Here is a 14,788-nt window from a genome sequence, read left to right as displayed (position 1 = left end):
TGTGCAGGCAAAACCTGCAGGTACACAGTAGTTAGGAGTCCACAACCAGATCCCACCACCAACTCAGCCCCCTGACTCATGTAGTTCCTTTTGAATTCGCAAATTGACTGAACCCCTGATATGATCGTCTTTTCTGTGGGTACCCACAGCCTGCTCCATTAACTACAAGGGGCCTGTACTTGATAGGGGCTTTGGAGTCCTTGCTCTTTTCCTGGGATACCCCAGTTTCTTCATGGTGTTGGGTTAAAAATAAAGTCAGTCCCTCAAGGCATTAGGAATAAATGGAAGTTAAAGATGATGGCCCTACGGACACCCCCCTAACAAGGGTGTACGAACCCCTATCTCTACCCTGGAGTATGAGAACATAAGACAATTGGGAAAAGATCTACGAAGTTTAAGTGTGTTTGCTCAAACCCTCAACCAGTCTGCCCCAAAGGGCCATGGGTGAGTGAGAGAAGGCCCAGGAAAAGCAAGACTGTCTCTATATTCCTCACCCTTTGTCACTGTGTCAGGTTATTGAAGCAACCCAAGATGGTTTTCCTATGTACCACCTTTCCTCCCGAGTTAATTGGAAAAATGCTCCTCCTACCCACACTAAAATCTGCAACATCCTTAAACAAAGAAAAATGGTATTTGCCACATGTCTCTTTAGCTTTTTATTCTTGAGGGGCAGAAGCCCTATTTTGTGTGTATGAGAAAGTCTCTTAGCATAACTGACTAACTGTGCAAACTGATCAGGAAAATCAAGATCATTTGACTCGAAATGCCCTGAGAAAAGATAGGATGCAGGGAGGACAAAAGTCACCCAATCATGAACATCGAATTGTGTAATGGGGGAAAAGGAGATGGGGGCATGAGGAAGACCACAGTGCTGCCTCTCAGAAAAGTAGGATGGCAGGAAGCGGGCATCTCTCGCAGGTGTCCAGAATCCCAAGGGCAATGTCTGACTTGCTGGGCATTCCCTTTTCATTCAGCGATAGCCTGACAGCCACCTGTGGCTCTCCTTCCTCATCCCCACAGGCCGCCACGGGCATTGATCGTGGGTTATGAATTTCAAACTAGAAGGATTTGTACTTTGCTCCAAGGAAAAACGTTCTGTTAGGCCAACAAATCAATAAAACCAACTGCGGCTTCCTCCATCGGTCTCCAGGGAAGCATCAAGCGGAGCTTCCCCGCCTCAAAGTGCAGCCTCAGGAGCATTCACCAGGGGGTTCACCCCATGATCCCAGCCGCAGGCCCTTCCCCAGGGGGTTCGCCCCACAGTCCCGGCCGCTGGCCCCAGGAGGAGCCGCTCTACTAGCCTGGGACTCGCTGTTACTCGGAAATACCGCAGGGGCCTCTCCTCAAACTGGTTGCCAGTAGACAAATTTCCCTTCGCGGTCGCTTCCCTACACAACTGTCACTACTGTCCCTTCTCCTCCTCCTCCCCCCACAACTGTCCCTTGCCCCCCCCTCCCTCCACCACTACCCCTTCTCCCCGCTTCTCCCCAACATTCCTTCCCTCTTTCCCTCTGCCCGGACACACACCTCACGACGCCGACCCTGTGCTCCCTAGGTAGACTCTGGCTAAGGGGTTGCCCCGCGTGGCCCTCTCGGGCCGGTGCCGGCACGCGTCGCCATGGCAACCCCGGGCGGGGCGGGGCGAGGGGCCGGTGGCCGAGTTCGTGGAGCCAGCCCCCTCCGCGCAGGCGCCGTGGATCCCTGCTCCGCGGCCCTACCCCGCCCGGGTCTCTTCGGCGAGGACCTGGGGCAAGAGGGCTGGGGGGCTAAGGGAAAGCAACTCGGTGTGGCGGGCTGGAGGGTGCGGGGGCCGGGTGTGAGGACCGAGCTGGAAGGGCTGGGCTGGAAACGATGAGCTGCCGTCCCTCCGGACACAGAAGAGGCACGGGGAACCCAAGCGCCCGACCCCGGCTCCCAGGTCTGTGGGATCCCGCCCGCACCGGCCCGGCAGAGGGCGCCCGGGACCCCGCCTGCGAGGCTCATTCGCGATCTAGAAGGCGCTCCAGGATTTCCAGGCAGCCGTAGATGCAGCTGGGTCCGGAGGAAAAACCGGGGCTGGAGCACCCCTGCCCTCCGGCTCGTTCCCCCTTCTTAGTTCGGACTGGGGTCTAGGATTGCCGGGCGGCGCGGGGCGGGGAAAGGGAGGGAAGACTGGAACTGGAATTTTTGGAATCTGTGGATTGGCTTTGGAAAGCGTTGCTGGTTTGGGGGAGGAACGGGCGGCGGGGACTCCCTGGGGAAGGTGACCGGGCCGGGGAGGGGCTTCGCTCTCCATAGGAACAAAGGCTGCGTCCTGGGGAAGTGAGAGGGGAGGGGTGTGAGAGGAGGGGCAGACCTCGAAGGGTGCTGGGGGGCGCCGTGGGCCGGGGCCGCTAGGAGGCGCCCGGGAGACTGCGCTGTACCTGCAGCCGGGAGAAGCTTTGGGGAGACCCGAGAAACACAGGGAGGAGGGACGTCAGGGGGATGAGAGGCGCTCCCACACCCCCCGCTTCCATCAATAGTGCCTAATTAAGACAAAGCCAGCAGCAAGCCCACTGATTACATTTCCATGAGGAGCTAAATTGATGGCATTTTCTTTGCTGGATGAGGAGAGAAGCTGGCCCTCAGTTACCCCTTTTCTGGTTAGTGTTCACACCTGACAGGTCTCATTATGCCAGTCTAGCACTATCAAGAGTGGCAGTCTCTGGCACTCCTGAGGGGCGGGTGGGTTAATCCACATCCTGACCCAGCCTGGACCTCACCATCCCACCTACCTTATCTTTATTTTCATAACTGACAGCTCCTGCCCTTACCCCCTCCACTCCCCATTATCTTTAAGGTGGGTTTCTGGACCCTGATTTTTGGCCTCCTGCCCAGCCCAGACTCCTGTTGCTGAGAGCAGAGATTGAAGGAGACAGGGGTCCTGCTGCACCCCCAAACCAGCTGCACAGCAAGCAGGGCTAAGATGGGACGCTAGGTGATCCTCTAACCAGATAGGCTATGGGTGGCAGAGAGAGGTGATGTGATTGGTTAGAACCCCCAGGGAAAAGTCCCAAAGGAGGGAAAATTTGAGGGGAGACATGGGGTGGGGAACCTCATGGGCACGACTCCCTCGGGGAAAGGAACTTTGCATAGACCCCATTTCTTTTCTGACCTCCCCAACCGTGGCTGTGCTTAGGGATCCCAGCCCCCCACATTATGCTAAATAAGTAATCAAACATCTCGCTTTGCTAATTACCGCTCAATCCGATTAAACTCTGCTGAAGCTCATCAACAGAGGTGGAGATAGGGGGAAGGGATGAAGGTGGGGCAGCCAAAGCTATGATGGGGGTCTGGTCAGGGGCTCTAGGGGACAGCTGAGAAACAGCCAGGGTAGCAAGACTGAAGACATCCCAAAGGAAAGGGGCAGAAGAGTTGTACCCTCAAGACCCCTATCCTTGCTGCATCCTCCAGCCGCAAGCTTTTCCCTCCTCCCAGAACCTTCTCTACCCTCGGAACCCAGGCATCCGGCCATTCCCACAGCTCCCCCCACACACCCTTGTCCCAGATTTAATAAGTTCTGTTCTCTCACTGTCAATATTTGACTTCTCAGAGCCATCTCCACGGAGAGGGGGTGGGGGGGTCTTCCTTTGCTTCCCCCCTACCTTGGCCCTCTTTTGCCCACCCTCAGTCTCTTTGTGCCCCCAACCTTCTCTGAACTTGCTGACTTAATGAAATGATATTAAAGTCTTAAGCAACTCCAAAAGAATGGTTGTTATGGTGAAGGGAGTGGGCAGGACGCCTGGGTCCCTGAGGGGAGCAAGAGCTGAGGTGGGGGAGAGTGAGCCAGAGGCTGAGGTCTAGAGGCCCCAGTCCCCACTGGGGAGCAGCAGATTTGGGGTGAGGTGGGGACCGGACCTCTGGACCTTGGTGGGAAGCAGGGCATGAGGGCTGGGGGCTAGGAGAAGGTGGGAAGACAGAAGATATTCAAAGGCTTGAGGTCTCGTTCTGCTGCCCAGAGCATCCATCAGGGATGGAGAGGCCAGCCGGGGGGGGGGGGGGACAGGGCCTCTGTGCCAGCAGCCTCCCTGCTGACTGTGCCCTGGGCTGGTCCCGTGAGAACCAGAATAGATTCCTCTACATCCCTGACTCATCGCTCTTCCCCCCTTCTCCCCCAGAAGCCCCCCACAGGTGATTTGTAGCTGATGCCCCCACAATGGTAGGGGCCAGGATAGAGTCATTCCATAACATGAAGAACTGAGAGCTTCCAGGAGAGAAGAGAACAGAGGCCAAAGGATGGGAGGCCAAGCACCACCCCCGCCTTCGCCCACCCATCCCCATCTCACTCCCCTGGGGACACTGGCCCAGCCCCAGTCCCCTTGGGGTGGTGGGAATGCAAGGACATTTGGCTGGGGCTGATTGATGAGGGAGGAGGCAGCCACTGGGCACTGAGGCTGCTGTTTGCTGAGCACACAGATTCCTCCCCACTCACCAGCTGCCGCCCCCTGAGGCTGCTCAATCTCCCCCAACCCCCGCTTCTACCCCAACCCCCACCCCACCCCACCAGCCATTGGGATTGGGGGGAGCCAGATGCCTGAGTTTCTGATGGCAAGTGGGGGAAGAGAGAGAACCAGGAAACCAAATGCTTCAAGTCCCTGTAGGAATCGGGGGTACCTGGTGCCTGATTCCCTCCAAACTCCACCTTCCCTGCAGGACTCCACCTTCCCTGCTATCTTCAAGCATCTGTCTTGCTGCCCCATTGTCATTTCCATTCATTCTGAGTCCTTTTTCCTTCCCCCACCCTAATCTCCAAGCCCATGCCAACAAAACCACCCGGCCCCATTTCTCCCAGCCTGCCTACAGATCTCGAAACTCTCTCCATGGGATGGGGGAGCCCCATGTCTGTGGTTGTTCACATAGTCCCTTAGAAAGTGCCATTTTTCATTCTAACTGAAATTCCAGATGTGATGTCAACCATTCCCCATAAGAAATTCCAGTGCAACCCCTTGCCTCATTCTCCTTTCCTTAAAATCCCCAACGCAAACCACCCCTACCCACCCACCCACCCCTCAGGTCAAATTTGTATCATTTAGCTGCTTCTGTTTGGAAAGATGGCAAAGTCTAAGCTTTAGTCTGAAGCTCAGTCCCCAGGACAGCCTCAATCCTATGCTGTTGGTAGGGTGGGGGGACAGCTTTAGCTTCTGTGGTCCCCAGCCCTCTCAGTTCCTTTACTTCCGCTCTGCCTGCCTGCTCTGGACTCTGTGCCAGCAACTGTGTCACAGCCCCCAAAAAGCTCAGAGCTTCATCCTTGCCCTCCCAGGGCTTAAAATTTAGTTGAGTAATACACAACTCACAGACACATGAGAAACAAAGGGGGAAAAAAATGGAAGACCGAGTTAGATCAACTTCCTAAATGTGGGTTCTGGACCCTAAGTGACTTGCTCCCCTACAGGCTGAGGGTAGGGAAGAACAGGACACATCAGAAACATGTGATTGTGATGTCCTTCTTGCCATTCTTAAACAAGATTTCACCTCTGTGCCTTTGCACTTGCTGTTTCCTCTGGCATGCCCTTTCCCATAGTGCATAGCTTATTCCTCCTTGTTATTCAAGGTCCTGATCAAGTGTCACCTCTTGGGCTGGCCGCGTAGTTCATTGGTTAGAGCGCAGGGTTATAACACCAAGGTCAAAGTTTTGGATATTTGCACCAGCCAGCCACCCAAAAAAAGTGTCATTTCTTTCAGAGGGACCTTCCTAACATCCTACTGTAAAGCATCTCCCCATTACTCTCCATCCTCTTCATCCTGTTACTCTGTTTTGTTTATATCGCTTTTCACTACCTGAAATTGTGTTATGTTGTTCCCCACCAAAATGTGGACTTCATGTTTTATATAAAATACAGTGTAAGGCAAAGTCCCTGCTATATATATGTATATATATATTGTGTGTGTGTGTGTGTGTGTGTGTGTGTGTGTGTATGTATGAGGATACTTCAGAAAGTTTCTTAAGAGTTTCGTATTATCTCCTTTTGTGTGTGTGGCTGGCTGCTGCAGAGATCCGAACCCATGACCTTGGTGTAACAAGGTAGTGCTCTAGCCAACTGAGCCAACCGGCCAGGCCTTGTATTAGCTTTCAATTCTATTTTTCCACGAACTTTTTGAAATGCCCTCATATTATTTACCATATACTTCCAGGGCCTGAAACAGTACGTGGAACAAAGTAGATATTTGATATGATGTTGAGTGAATGCACGAATGCACAACAAATGAATGTCTTCTTGCCCCTGTAGTCATTTTGTTGTAGTTGTTACCCTGGGAGTGTGTTTGTGTATTTGCACCCAGAAAACAAGTAGGACGGCATGTGTTTTTCTGTGTGGAAATCACCAGCATTTTAAAATAGCTCAAATACACACAAGTCACTACCCGTGTGAAAGGCTGTAGGTCTTGTGTTGCTGATGCCAGTGGGGATTGGGGGAATGGGGGCGAGTCTACAGATGCCAGTGCTCCGAAGGGGTGTGTCCCGGGGTGCTGTGCAGTCTGCTCCGCTCCTCTCCCCAGCTGTGCATCTGCCCCCAGGTGTCTTCCTGTCTCTCAGCATGTTGATGTCTTGGCTGCTCTGGTGAGGTGTTTGTCTGTCACAGAGACTATTTATCCCCACTTCTCTTCCCTCTTGTCTCTCCACCTGTGCTTCTAGATGTATGGGGGGGTCTCCCTCCGCTCCCTTACCCCTCACACACACAACCCTACCCCAGTCTTAGACCCCTCCCTTTCTCAGTGGGGCCTGTTGCTGGGCTCTGGGTTGCCATAGTGACGGTTGCCAAGTCCCTGAGGCTGATAGCCAGCGATGGGGCTGTCGGCTTCATCCACGCGGGAGGCTGAGGGGGGCTTCCCATTGTGTAGAGAAGGGGATGTTACCATGACAACCAACCCCCACTAAGGGGCAAGGACCAGCCCTTCCACCCCCCTTGAGCCTCCCCACCTCGGGCAGCTCCAGTGCAGGCTCAGAAGGCAGGAGTAAATTCCAGGCAGCTCAGCACCTGGCTTCCCAATTTCCAACTCCCCTCTTGCAGAGCCTGCACCTCTCAGGACCCAGGAATCTTGCTCAGACAAGGGGGAGGGGCTGGGGTCCCACTGGACAGAGGAAGGGAAGGGGGACCCCTTGACCTCCAGGCAGATGGGAGACAGCGGGGGGGGGGGGGGGGGGAACCTAAAGTCAAGGGAGGGGCGGGGAGGGCAGAGGTTGTGACCCCTGCTGACTCGCTCCAGTGATGCTCCTGACGGCTGCTTTTGTGGTTGGAGAATGGGGCTGAGTCTAGGGGGCTGGGCACCTGGGCTGTTTAGGGGAGAAGAGCCTGGGCTTTGGGTATACAAGGAGCCAGGGGATAGTCATCTCGACGGCTGGGTCTTGAATCCTTCCTAATTTCTTCTGATCAGCCACATCACTCCCCACAAGTCCCCAACAGCAACACTCCCCAAGTCAGAGGTGCCTCGGGTAGTGGTGGGCAGGAACAGACTTTAACACGTGAACATGTTTCTACCACTTTGTCCTTAATTGTGACTTGCTTTGTCTGGCTGCTTTGGTTTAGCAATGGACACTCAGGCTCTCCCCACGGGTAAACGAATATTCACATACATCCCCATTTGAACTGAGTTGGCAACCGCCACTCCTGCCTGGGTTCCCCTCTCCCTCCCCTGGAGGTGGCTGCCTTCCCCTCTCCCTCCCCTGGAGGTGGCTGCCTTCCCCTCTCCCTCCCATGGAGGTGGCTGCCTTCCTCTGCCTTCTCACGTAGTCCATAATCCCCTCCATATGCACTGCCCACCTCACTACTCCAAACCAACCCTATCCCTACCCATTCCCCTCGGCCTTGTGCAATCCAACCCTCTGCTCAAAAGCCATTCTAACCATCAGTTCTCCGTCCCAATTCATGCCCAGTCATTCTCCAGCCTTCTTGTCAACTTTTGAAGTTTTTTATTCTTTTTTTGGTTTTTGTTCAAATTTCCCTTTTACAGTAAAACTATTGAGGTGACGGTGTACCCCGCCACCTCCCCCATGGCAATATCAACTTCCTGTTCCCTGGAAGGAGCGATTAGAAAAATCAGGAAGGAGCTGGGAAACTACAGCACCAGAGAGATGACTTGACCTCTGGTGGACAAAGCAACCATTTTGGCTGGTGATTGAGGTGGCCAACGTGGTGCCTAAGGGCAGCTTTGATTCAATAAAACTGAGCTGGGAGGAAACTGAGGCAACACCCAATTGTGCACTAGAGGGCAGGAAGAGGTATCAGCTGGTCACTATGGAAACAGTGGCCATTGCTAAGTACCACTGTCAGCTAGACCAGTCAGCGGGCCACCATACTGGTCACTAAGACAGGAGCTGTGTTGAGTTTGAAGGGAGTAGGAAATGGAGGATGGGATGACAGGAAGGCCATGTGGGTTACTGGGGGAGAATGCATGGGTTCTTGGGGTAGTCCTGTTGAGTAACAGAGATTATACTGGGATATGGAAAGGAAAGAACAAGACAAATTGGGCCTACCACAGCAGGTGGCAGTCATCTTACTTGTCCTAAAATCAGCACAGAGTACAAGGGAAGGGAGATCCTGGGAAAGTGCCACTGAATACTAGGAAAGTCCTCCTCGGTCCACCTCTGTCCTCTTACAGTCAGTAAGTTCCAGCTTCCTCCTGAAACAGGAAGTTCTCCCTGCGCCCCTTCTCCACAGGGTATGAACCATCCACCTCCCACCCCCCAATCTCCCAGACTAAGCCACTTGGAGTTCCAGCCAGACCACTTCCTGTTTCAGAAGTGCTACTTCCTGTCCTGGATGAAGGCACTTCCAGTTCCTGCTGCACTGCTTCTGCCACTTCCCAGGCCGTTTCTGTCCAGGCCTGGTCATTTCTTGTCTGGAGCAAGTCACTTCTTGTACCAAGTTGGCCCATTCAGCATCAGACCAAGTCCATACATGTCCCAGCTGGTTCATATCTTGCTATTGACCACTGGACAAAATGGGACACTTCTTCTCATGGTAACTGTCATGACCCAACCACCCCAAATGGCTGGAGTAAGTATGTGGAGGCCTGGGGCAGGGCAGAGAAGGAGACCCTGCTGCTCATGCCCTCAGCTGGGGTGAAGTGCCAGAGTTTCCCCCATAAGGCCCCCATTTTTGGTGGACTGAGGGGAGTGGGCAGTAGGAGAGGTCAGAAAGGGGGCAACGAACTAAGGGGAGAAATGCTTTGATACCCCCACCCAGGAGGTGGGAGAGCCACAGGATAAGAAGCCAAGAGGGTAAAAGGAGATGTAGGGAGGAGAATGCTAGGGAAGAGGAACAGACCTAGAGACAGAAGAGAGAGAAGAAGAAGAGATAGAGAGAAGAGAAAAAAAAGTGAGAGGCAGAAAGAAAGAAGAGCCAACCAAAAGACAGACTGTTCCCACCCCTAACTCTGGGTCGGTGAGGGGGACTAGGATACCTGGGTCAAGGTCAGAAAGGAGGATGAGCACATGCCTCCTTCCCAATGGAATAGGACCCAGGGACACAGAGGGGCGCCCATGGCCAAACAGGAGGGCAGGACTGGTGCAGTGGAAGTCTTAAGGAATCCTAAAAGTGGAGAAGAAGGCTACAGCCAGGAGGAGCAAAAGAGCTGGTGGGGCAAAAGGGGGCCAAGGAGATGCTAGAGGTATCCCTCAAACCATGAATTAAACTGGAGGAGCATCCCAAGAAGGGCTGAATTCAGGAAAGCCAGGTAGGAGGAGCCCTCATACCTTGTAGTAGATGTTTGGAGGGCTCTGGGGGGGCCCATCCTGCACGATGTACACAGGATGCCCATAGTCACCACTCACCTTCTCATAGTGGGGACAGAAGGGGGGATCTGCAGCCCCACCGCCCCGCAGAGCTATCCCTAGCTCCCCAGGCTCAGCCTCCCGAGGTCCCATCCCACCTCCACCCCCTAGGCCCAGAGACCCTCCCCTCCCAAAAGAGCCAGGACCAGGGTGGCGACTCTCCGAAGGCTTGGCCCGCCGTCTCCGCCAACACATGGCACCCCCAGCCCCTGCCACGCCCAGCAAGAGCAGCGCCAGCCCCCCCACTGCCCCAGCCACTGCGGGCATGCTGGGAGGGGGCAGGGGGCCTTCAGCACCCCGGGAGGTTGCATTGCTGGTGGGGTCACCTGGCAGGGAAGGGGTGAAGGAGGAAAGAGGGGGAGGGACTGAAGGAGCCACCTAGGCATCTGGACACCCAGCCCTGGGGGTCCCCATGGGCTTCCCCAGCAGTGCTCAGGCCCCTTGGGGGACCCCACCTCCCCTCCCCCCCAGGCCCTACTCAGAATCCAGGTGTCCAGCCCTTCAGCTCTCTGCCACGTAGTCCTCCCCACTTCTCTGACAGCACTGATTGAAGCACTGACTTGGCTAATTAGTTCTAATTGAGTCTTTTCCTCATTTGGCTTCCATTCCCCTCCCGCCCTCCCATCCTCTCTTCTCCTCTTTCCTGTATCACCACCCCCAAAACTGAAGAGGGTGGGAGAGGATGAAGGCAGGGCAGCCAGGGTTTGAGAGCAGAGGAGGCTGGGAAGGCAGGGGGCTGGGCTCCTGGTTCCTACCTGGTATGTTCTCCTTCCCAGGCTCTAGGCTGTGGGCTGCCCCTCGGTCTCTCTCCATGGGCATTTCAGACACAGGTTTTCGGGGGACAGCCCCTCCTCGGGGACCTGGAAATGGAGAAGACACAAAAGAGAGGGGCTGAGACAACTGCCCCCTGACCATGATGGTACTGCCCCAACCCCCTCAGCAACTACGAGGTGTCCCCCCAGCCCCACTCACTTTGTCCCACTCGGAGAAGCACCTTCATGCCTCTGGTTAGGCACACGCCCCCCTGCAAGCTCTCCAGGCCTTCTCGGGTGCCATCCGATGTGGCTGGGAGAGAAAAGCCAGAGGGAGAAGTTGGCACTCCAGAATCTAGCCCATATTCTGTCCCCATGCCCTGGTGTGAACACTACCCGAGGGCATAGGGTCTCCCTCTCAGCTCCAGTAGTCTTCCTCCCTCACCTGCCCTCGACCCTGCCCTCTGCCCAGCAGTACCAATTATGTAGTAATCGTGATGTGAGCGGAACTCGTGGCCCCAGAGGTTAGGGCTGTACTCCTGGAACTTGATGGTGAAGCGGAGATCCAGGTCTGGCCGATCACAAGTGAGAAGGAGGTTTGGGGCAGGGGGTGCTTCACAGCGCCGACCCTGGGCACCCCCTACAAGATACAGCTTGTAGAACTCATAATTAGGAGAGGAGTGGGGGCCAGGAGGCCTGGCCCGGGGGCAGAGCAGGTCTAGCCGGTCCCCGATCTGAGGGTAGAGCACGTAACCACCCTCTGCCTGGAACCTGTGGGGAGGAGGGTGAGTGGACGAGGAGGAGACGTCAGAGGTCTGGCCCCCAGAGCTTTCCTTCCCTCACCCCACAACCCTCCAGGACAGCAATCCTCAGCTCGCGCCTGCCTGCCTGCCTTTGTCTGACTCTGCAAGCTCACATCAGAAGCAGCAGGGAGCTGGGCTCGGAGGTCTCCTGCCCCTTGGTGTGCCCAAATGCACTCTTCAGCCCGCCCTCACCACATGCACACTGCCGTCTCCCGCTCCATCACCGGCACCGTTGCCATGGCAACAGGATGCCAGTTACCAAGGAGCTGGCCTCTCTGGAACCACACAGCCCACCCCTCCCAGGTGATTTCACTATTCCATGGCAGTCCACCATGGGGGTAGAGCCTCCCCGCCTCAAGGCCACCACTGAATTTCAGGGCAAAGGGGACAGTGATGGGGGTGTGGAGGGTGATCCAGACCAGTGTCCCAAGTGAGCCATGTAATGGGACAGGAAGCAAATGTCCAGCTTGGCAATGGCTCTATATGAAGCTAATGGGAACCAGTGTCCGGAGGGCAGCTCTCTGGGTCATTCCACTGCTCAGTCCCCCTACCCTGGCTCTTGGATTTCTTGGGGAAAGTACTCTATTGCTTTGGAACTGAAAGAGTTGACTTTTCTAACCACAACCGACACAACTCCACATCTCCTGGGCCAGTGGGCTCAGGCACCCACTGGCCCAGCACAGCTACAACTTGCCAACCACTGCAGCCCCTCCCTGGGCATTAATAGCTGAGACAAGTTCTCAGAACTGGGTCCCAGGGGACTGCCGCTCAATATCTCCCCAAACTCCCAATGACCCACTCTCTCCCAACATCCAAAAGAGCCCCCAGGACACCCTAACTCCCTTTCTCAACCCTATCATTATAAACCTAACTTACATCTTCAAGCTACACACCTGATACTCAAACTGCAGCCATGAGTTGGCGGGTGGGAGACGGAGTACAGAAAACACATTGAGATTATACTCAAAGAGATAAGGAAGGGCAGGAGAAATGCCAGGACAGGGAAGTGTAAGGGAGGCCGAGAAGTAAAGAGAGAAGAACGATAATCCTAGCTCTCCTTTAATCAGTGTAGTGTATTCAAACACCTCACCTCTAACCCTCATAACAGCTGTAAGGATTGAGGATACAAACTCAGAAAAGTTAAGTGACATGCCCAAGGCCACACAGCTGAAAGCAGCAGAGCTAGGATAAAGGCCAAGGATTTGATGAGCTCCAAAGCCCACCCACTTCCCATGGCCTCACACTGCCTCCCCAGGGAAGTAGGCATTTTTCAAAACACAGAATTATTTTGCTAATGGCGAGTGGTATCAGCATGTAAGCAAGGGACCCAGATGACCTCCCAAAGGTTCTATCCTAGTCTATGTGGCTTGAAGTTTCACCTGACCCCTGCCCTCTTTTCAGAGCAAAGCAAGCATGCCACGGAACAGAGGGTCTGCTGGAGGAGTTTGCAGCAAAGATTGGGGGAGGGAGCAATGGAGTCCTCAGGACTCCAGATGCAACAGGGAAAGAAGGAGGCTTTAGGGGGCTCGAGGCTTCTCCCAGAAAGAAGTCCCCAAGCCAGGAAGGCAGGAATATGTTCTGGCTGGGAAACTGTTCTGCCAAGCGTTCACTGACCCTCTGGCTGTGGGCAAGAGTTGGGAGAGACTGTGAAGAAAGTCAAGGAGCCTTGGGGAAGCTGTCCCCAGAGCCCCCAAACTGAACCCCCTTCCCTGCCATCTCCAGCACTGAGTCCCTTCCGGGGAGGGAGGCACCCCTGCCCTTCCCCTGCGCCTCAGCAGCACCTACTCAGCAGCTCTCCTGAGAGCTGACATTAACCAGGCTCCCTCCAAGCCCAGCCCCCGACGGGTCTCCCACAGATCCAAATAACAACGACACTGTCCTCCTGCTACCCATGAACTTTCTTATCCTTGCCCCTTGGGGTCCCCAAACTCCTGACACATCACTATCACCACCCACATCCAGTTCTGTGTGGGACCCAGGAGTCTGGCTCCCAAGATCACTTCTCTCAAATAACCCAGCACCTCACATCAGGGCATCAGCACCTTCCCTCCAGCCTCCTCCCTGCTCAAAGAACCCAGCCCCCAAGTCCCCAAACCTTCCATACCCCCTGCCAGTGGGGTCTGGGGTCTCCCCAGCCCCATGCCGCTCACCTCTTATTCGCCGAGTTCCAGTAGACAGGCTCCAGGCTGAGCCCAGACACCAGCCCCACAAAACCCAGCAGCAGTAGGGCCCCGACTCGCACGCCCCCTGGCCCAGAACGGGGGACCCCCATGACCCCGCCAAGGCCTGGGGGGCGGGGCACCAACTCCCCCAAAGTCGCTCACCCCCTGGGGTGATTGCCTTGGCGGCCTGGCTATTCAGCCCCGAACACCCCGAAGGCTGATGCCCCTGGCTCCCACGCGGACCCGCTTCCTGACCTGCCCGCGCCCCCGCTACAGGGCGCTCAGCCCCGCAGGAGCCCTTCCAGGGGCCGTCTGCAGGCGCCCTACGCCCCCCCGGCCCACGCGCCAGCACCCCGGGGCTTGTGAGCCGCCCTAAGTAGGGGACTGGGGGAGCCAGGGGCCGGGCGGGGGCGGCATGGGGCGCCGGGCGAGGGAGCGAGGAAGGGGACGCCGAGCTGGAGCCCCAGCCTCGCCGGGATTGAGGGCAGCGGGCTAAGGGAGGAAACCAGTCCCGAGCCCAGGAGGGGGGAGTTAAAGGAGAGGCGGGGAGGGGGAGAGGATGGTGGAGGGAAAAACTGGAGCTGGAGCTCGAGTCGGAGCGGGCGGCAGCATCCGCGGCCCACGCCCCCCACACCTCCCTCACCTCGCGCACCTCCCGCCCGCAGCGGCCGCCGCCCCGCCTCGCTCCCTGGCGCGGCCTCTCACGCCCCCTTTGTCTCTCCGAGTCTCCGTCTGTGGCTGAGTCTCTGCCCGGCTCCCCTCCTGCCCTCCGATCGCCCGAGCGGTTGGAATCTTCCTCGCTCGAATCCAGAGAGGCTCGCGCCCTCTCGCCCCTGAAGCACCCACCCCTTTCGCTCCTGCAGCCGCCTCCTCCTCCACCCCAAAACAACACCGCTGCGCCCTGGAGGTAGGGAGGGATAATAATAACCGCGCAGTCCCGGCACTTACAAAGTGCGGCTGGGTTGATCGCCACGACTACCTGTGGGAAGTGGGAGGGGCAGAGCTAACGATCCCATTAGCGCGATGAAGAAACTGAGGCTCACGGATGCCCCGCGACTTGCTCAAGGTCACACGGGGAGTCTGGGATGAAGCCGGAAACCAAACCAGGGCTGCTGAACTCCCACTCCTGGGGTCTCTTTTGTCACAGCCCCCCGGACCCTTTTCTGTTGAAAGGCAAGAGATGGGGAGGAAATTTGGGCCCTTCTTAAATGGTTGTAGGGAAAAGCGGGGCTGGGAGAGGAAAGCAGTACCTACAACCCACGCCCGCACTCCGCAGGAAGGGCT

General features: G+C 56.1%; 1 protein-coding gene across 1 annotated transcript; it reads right to left on the bottom strand.

Annotated features, from left to right (window-relative positions):
* Nucleotides 1-9,648: 9,648 nt before the first annotated feature.
* Nucleotides 9,649-13,614, bottom strand: EFNB3 (ephrin B3). The gene is made up of 5 exons (XM_063112644.1): nt 13,493-13,614; nt 11,018-11,310; nt 10,760-10,852; nt 10,543-10,647; nt 9,649-10,113 (listed from the first exon to the last, which is right to left on the bottom strand). The coding sequence occupies exons 1-5, from the start codon at nt 13,612-13,614 to the stop codon at nt 9,704-9,706; spliced, it is 1,023 nt and encodes a 340-aa protein (XP_062968714.1). The 3' UTR covers nt 9,649-9,703.
* Nucleotides 13,615-14,788: the final 1,174 nt, after the last annotated feature.

Source organism: Cynocephalus volans, chromosome 10, assembly GCF_027409185.1.
Source record: "Cynocephalus volans isolate mCynVol1 chromosome 10, mCynVol1.pri, whole genome shotgun sequence".
In the NCBI taxonomy this organism is placed as follows: domain Eukaryota; kingdom Metazoa; phylum Chordata; class Mammalia; order Dermoptera; family Cynocephalidae; genus Cynocephalus; species Cynocephalus volans.
This window is presented reverse-complemented; position numbering and strand designations above follow the sequence as displayed.

Excerpts from the sequence above, each read along its gene's own strand:
- EFNB3 (XM_063112644.1), bottom strand. The coding sequence starts at position 13,614 with ATGGGGGTCCCCCGTTCTGGGCCAGGGGGCGTGCGAGTCGGGGCCCTA. Across the intron at positions 10,853-11,017 it reads TCACGATTACTACATAATTG|CCACATCGGATGGCACCCGA; the intron begins GTACTGCTGGGC and ends TTTCTCTCCCAG. Across the intron at positions 10,114-10,542 it reads TGGGAAGGAGAACATACCAG|GTGACCCCACCAGCAATGCA; the intron begins GTAGGAACCAGG and ends CTTCCCTGCCAG.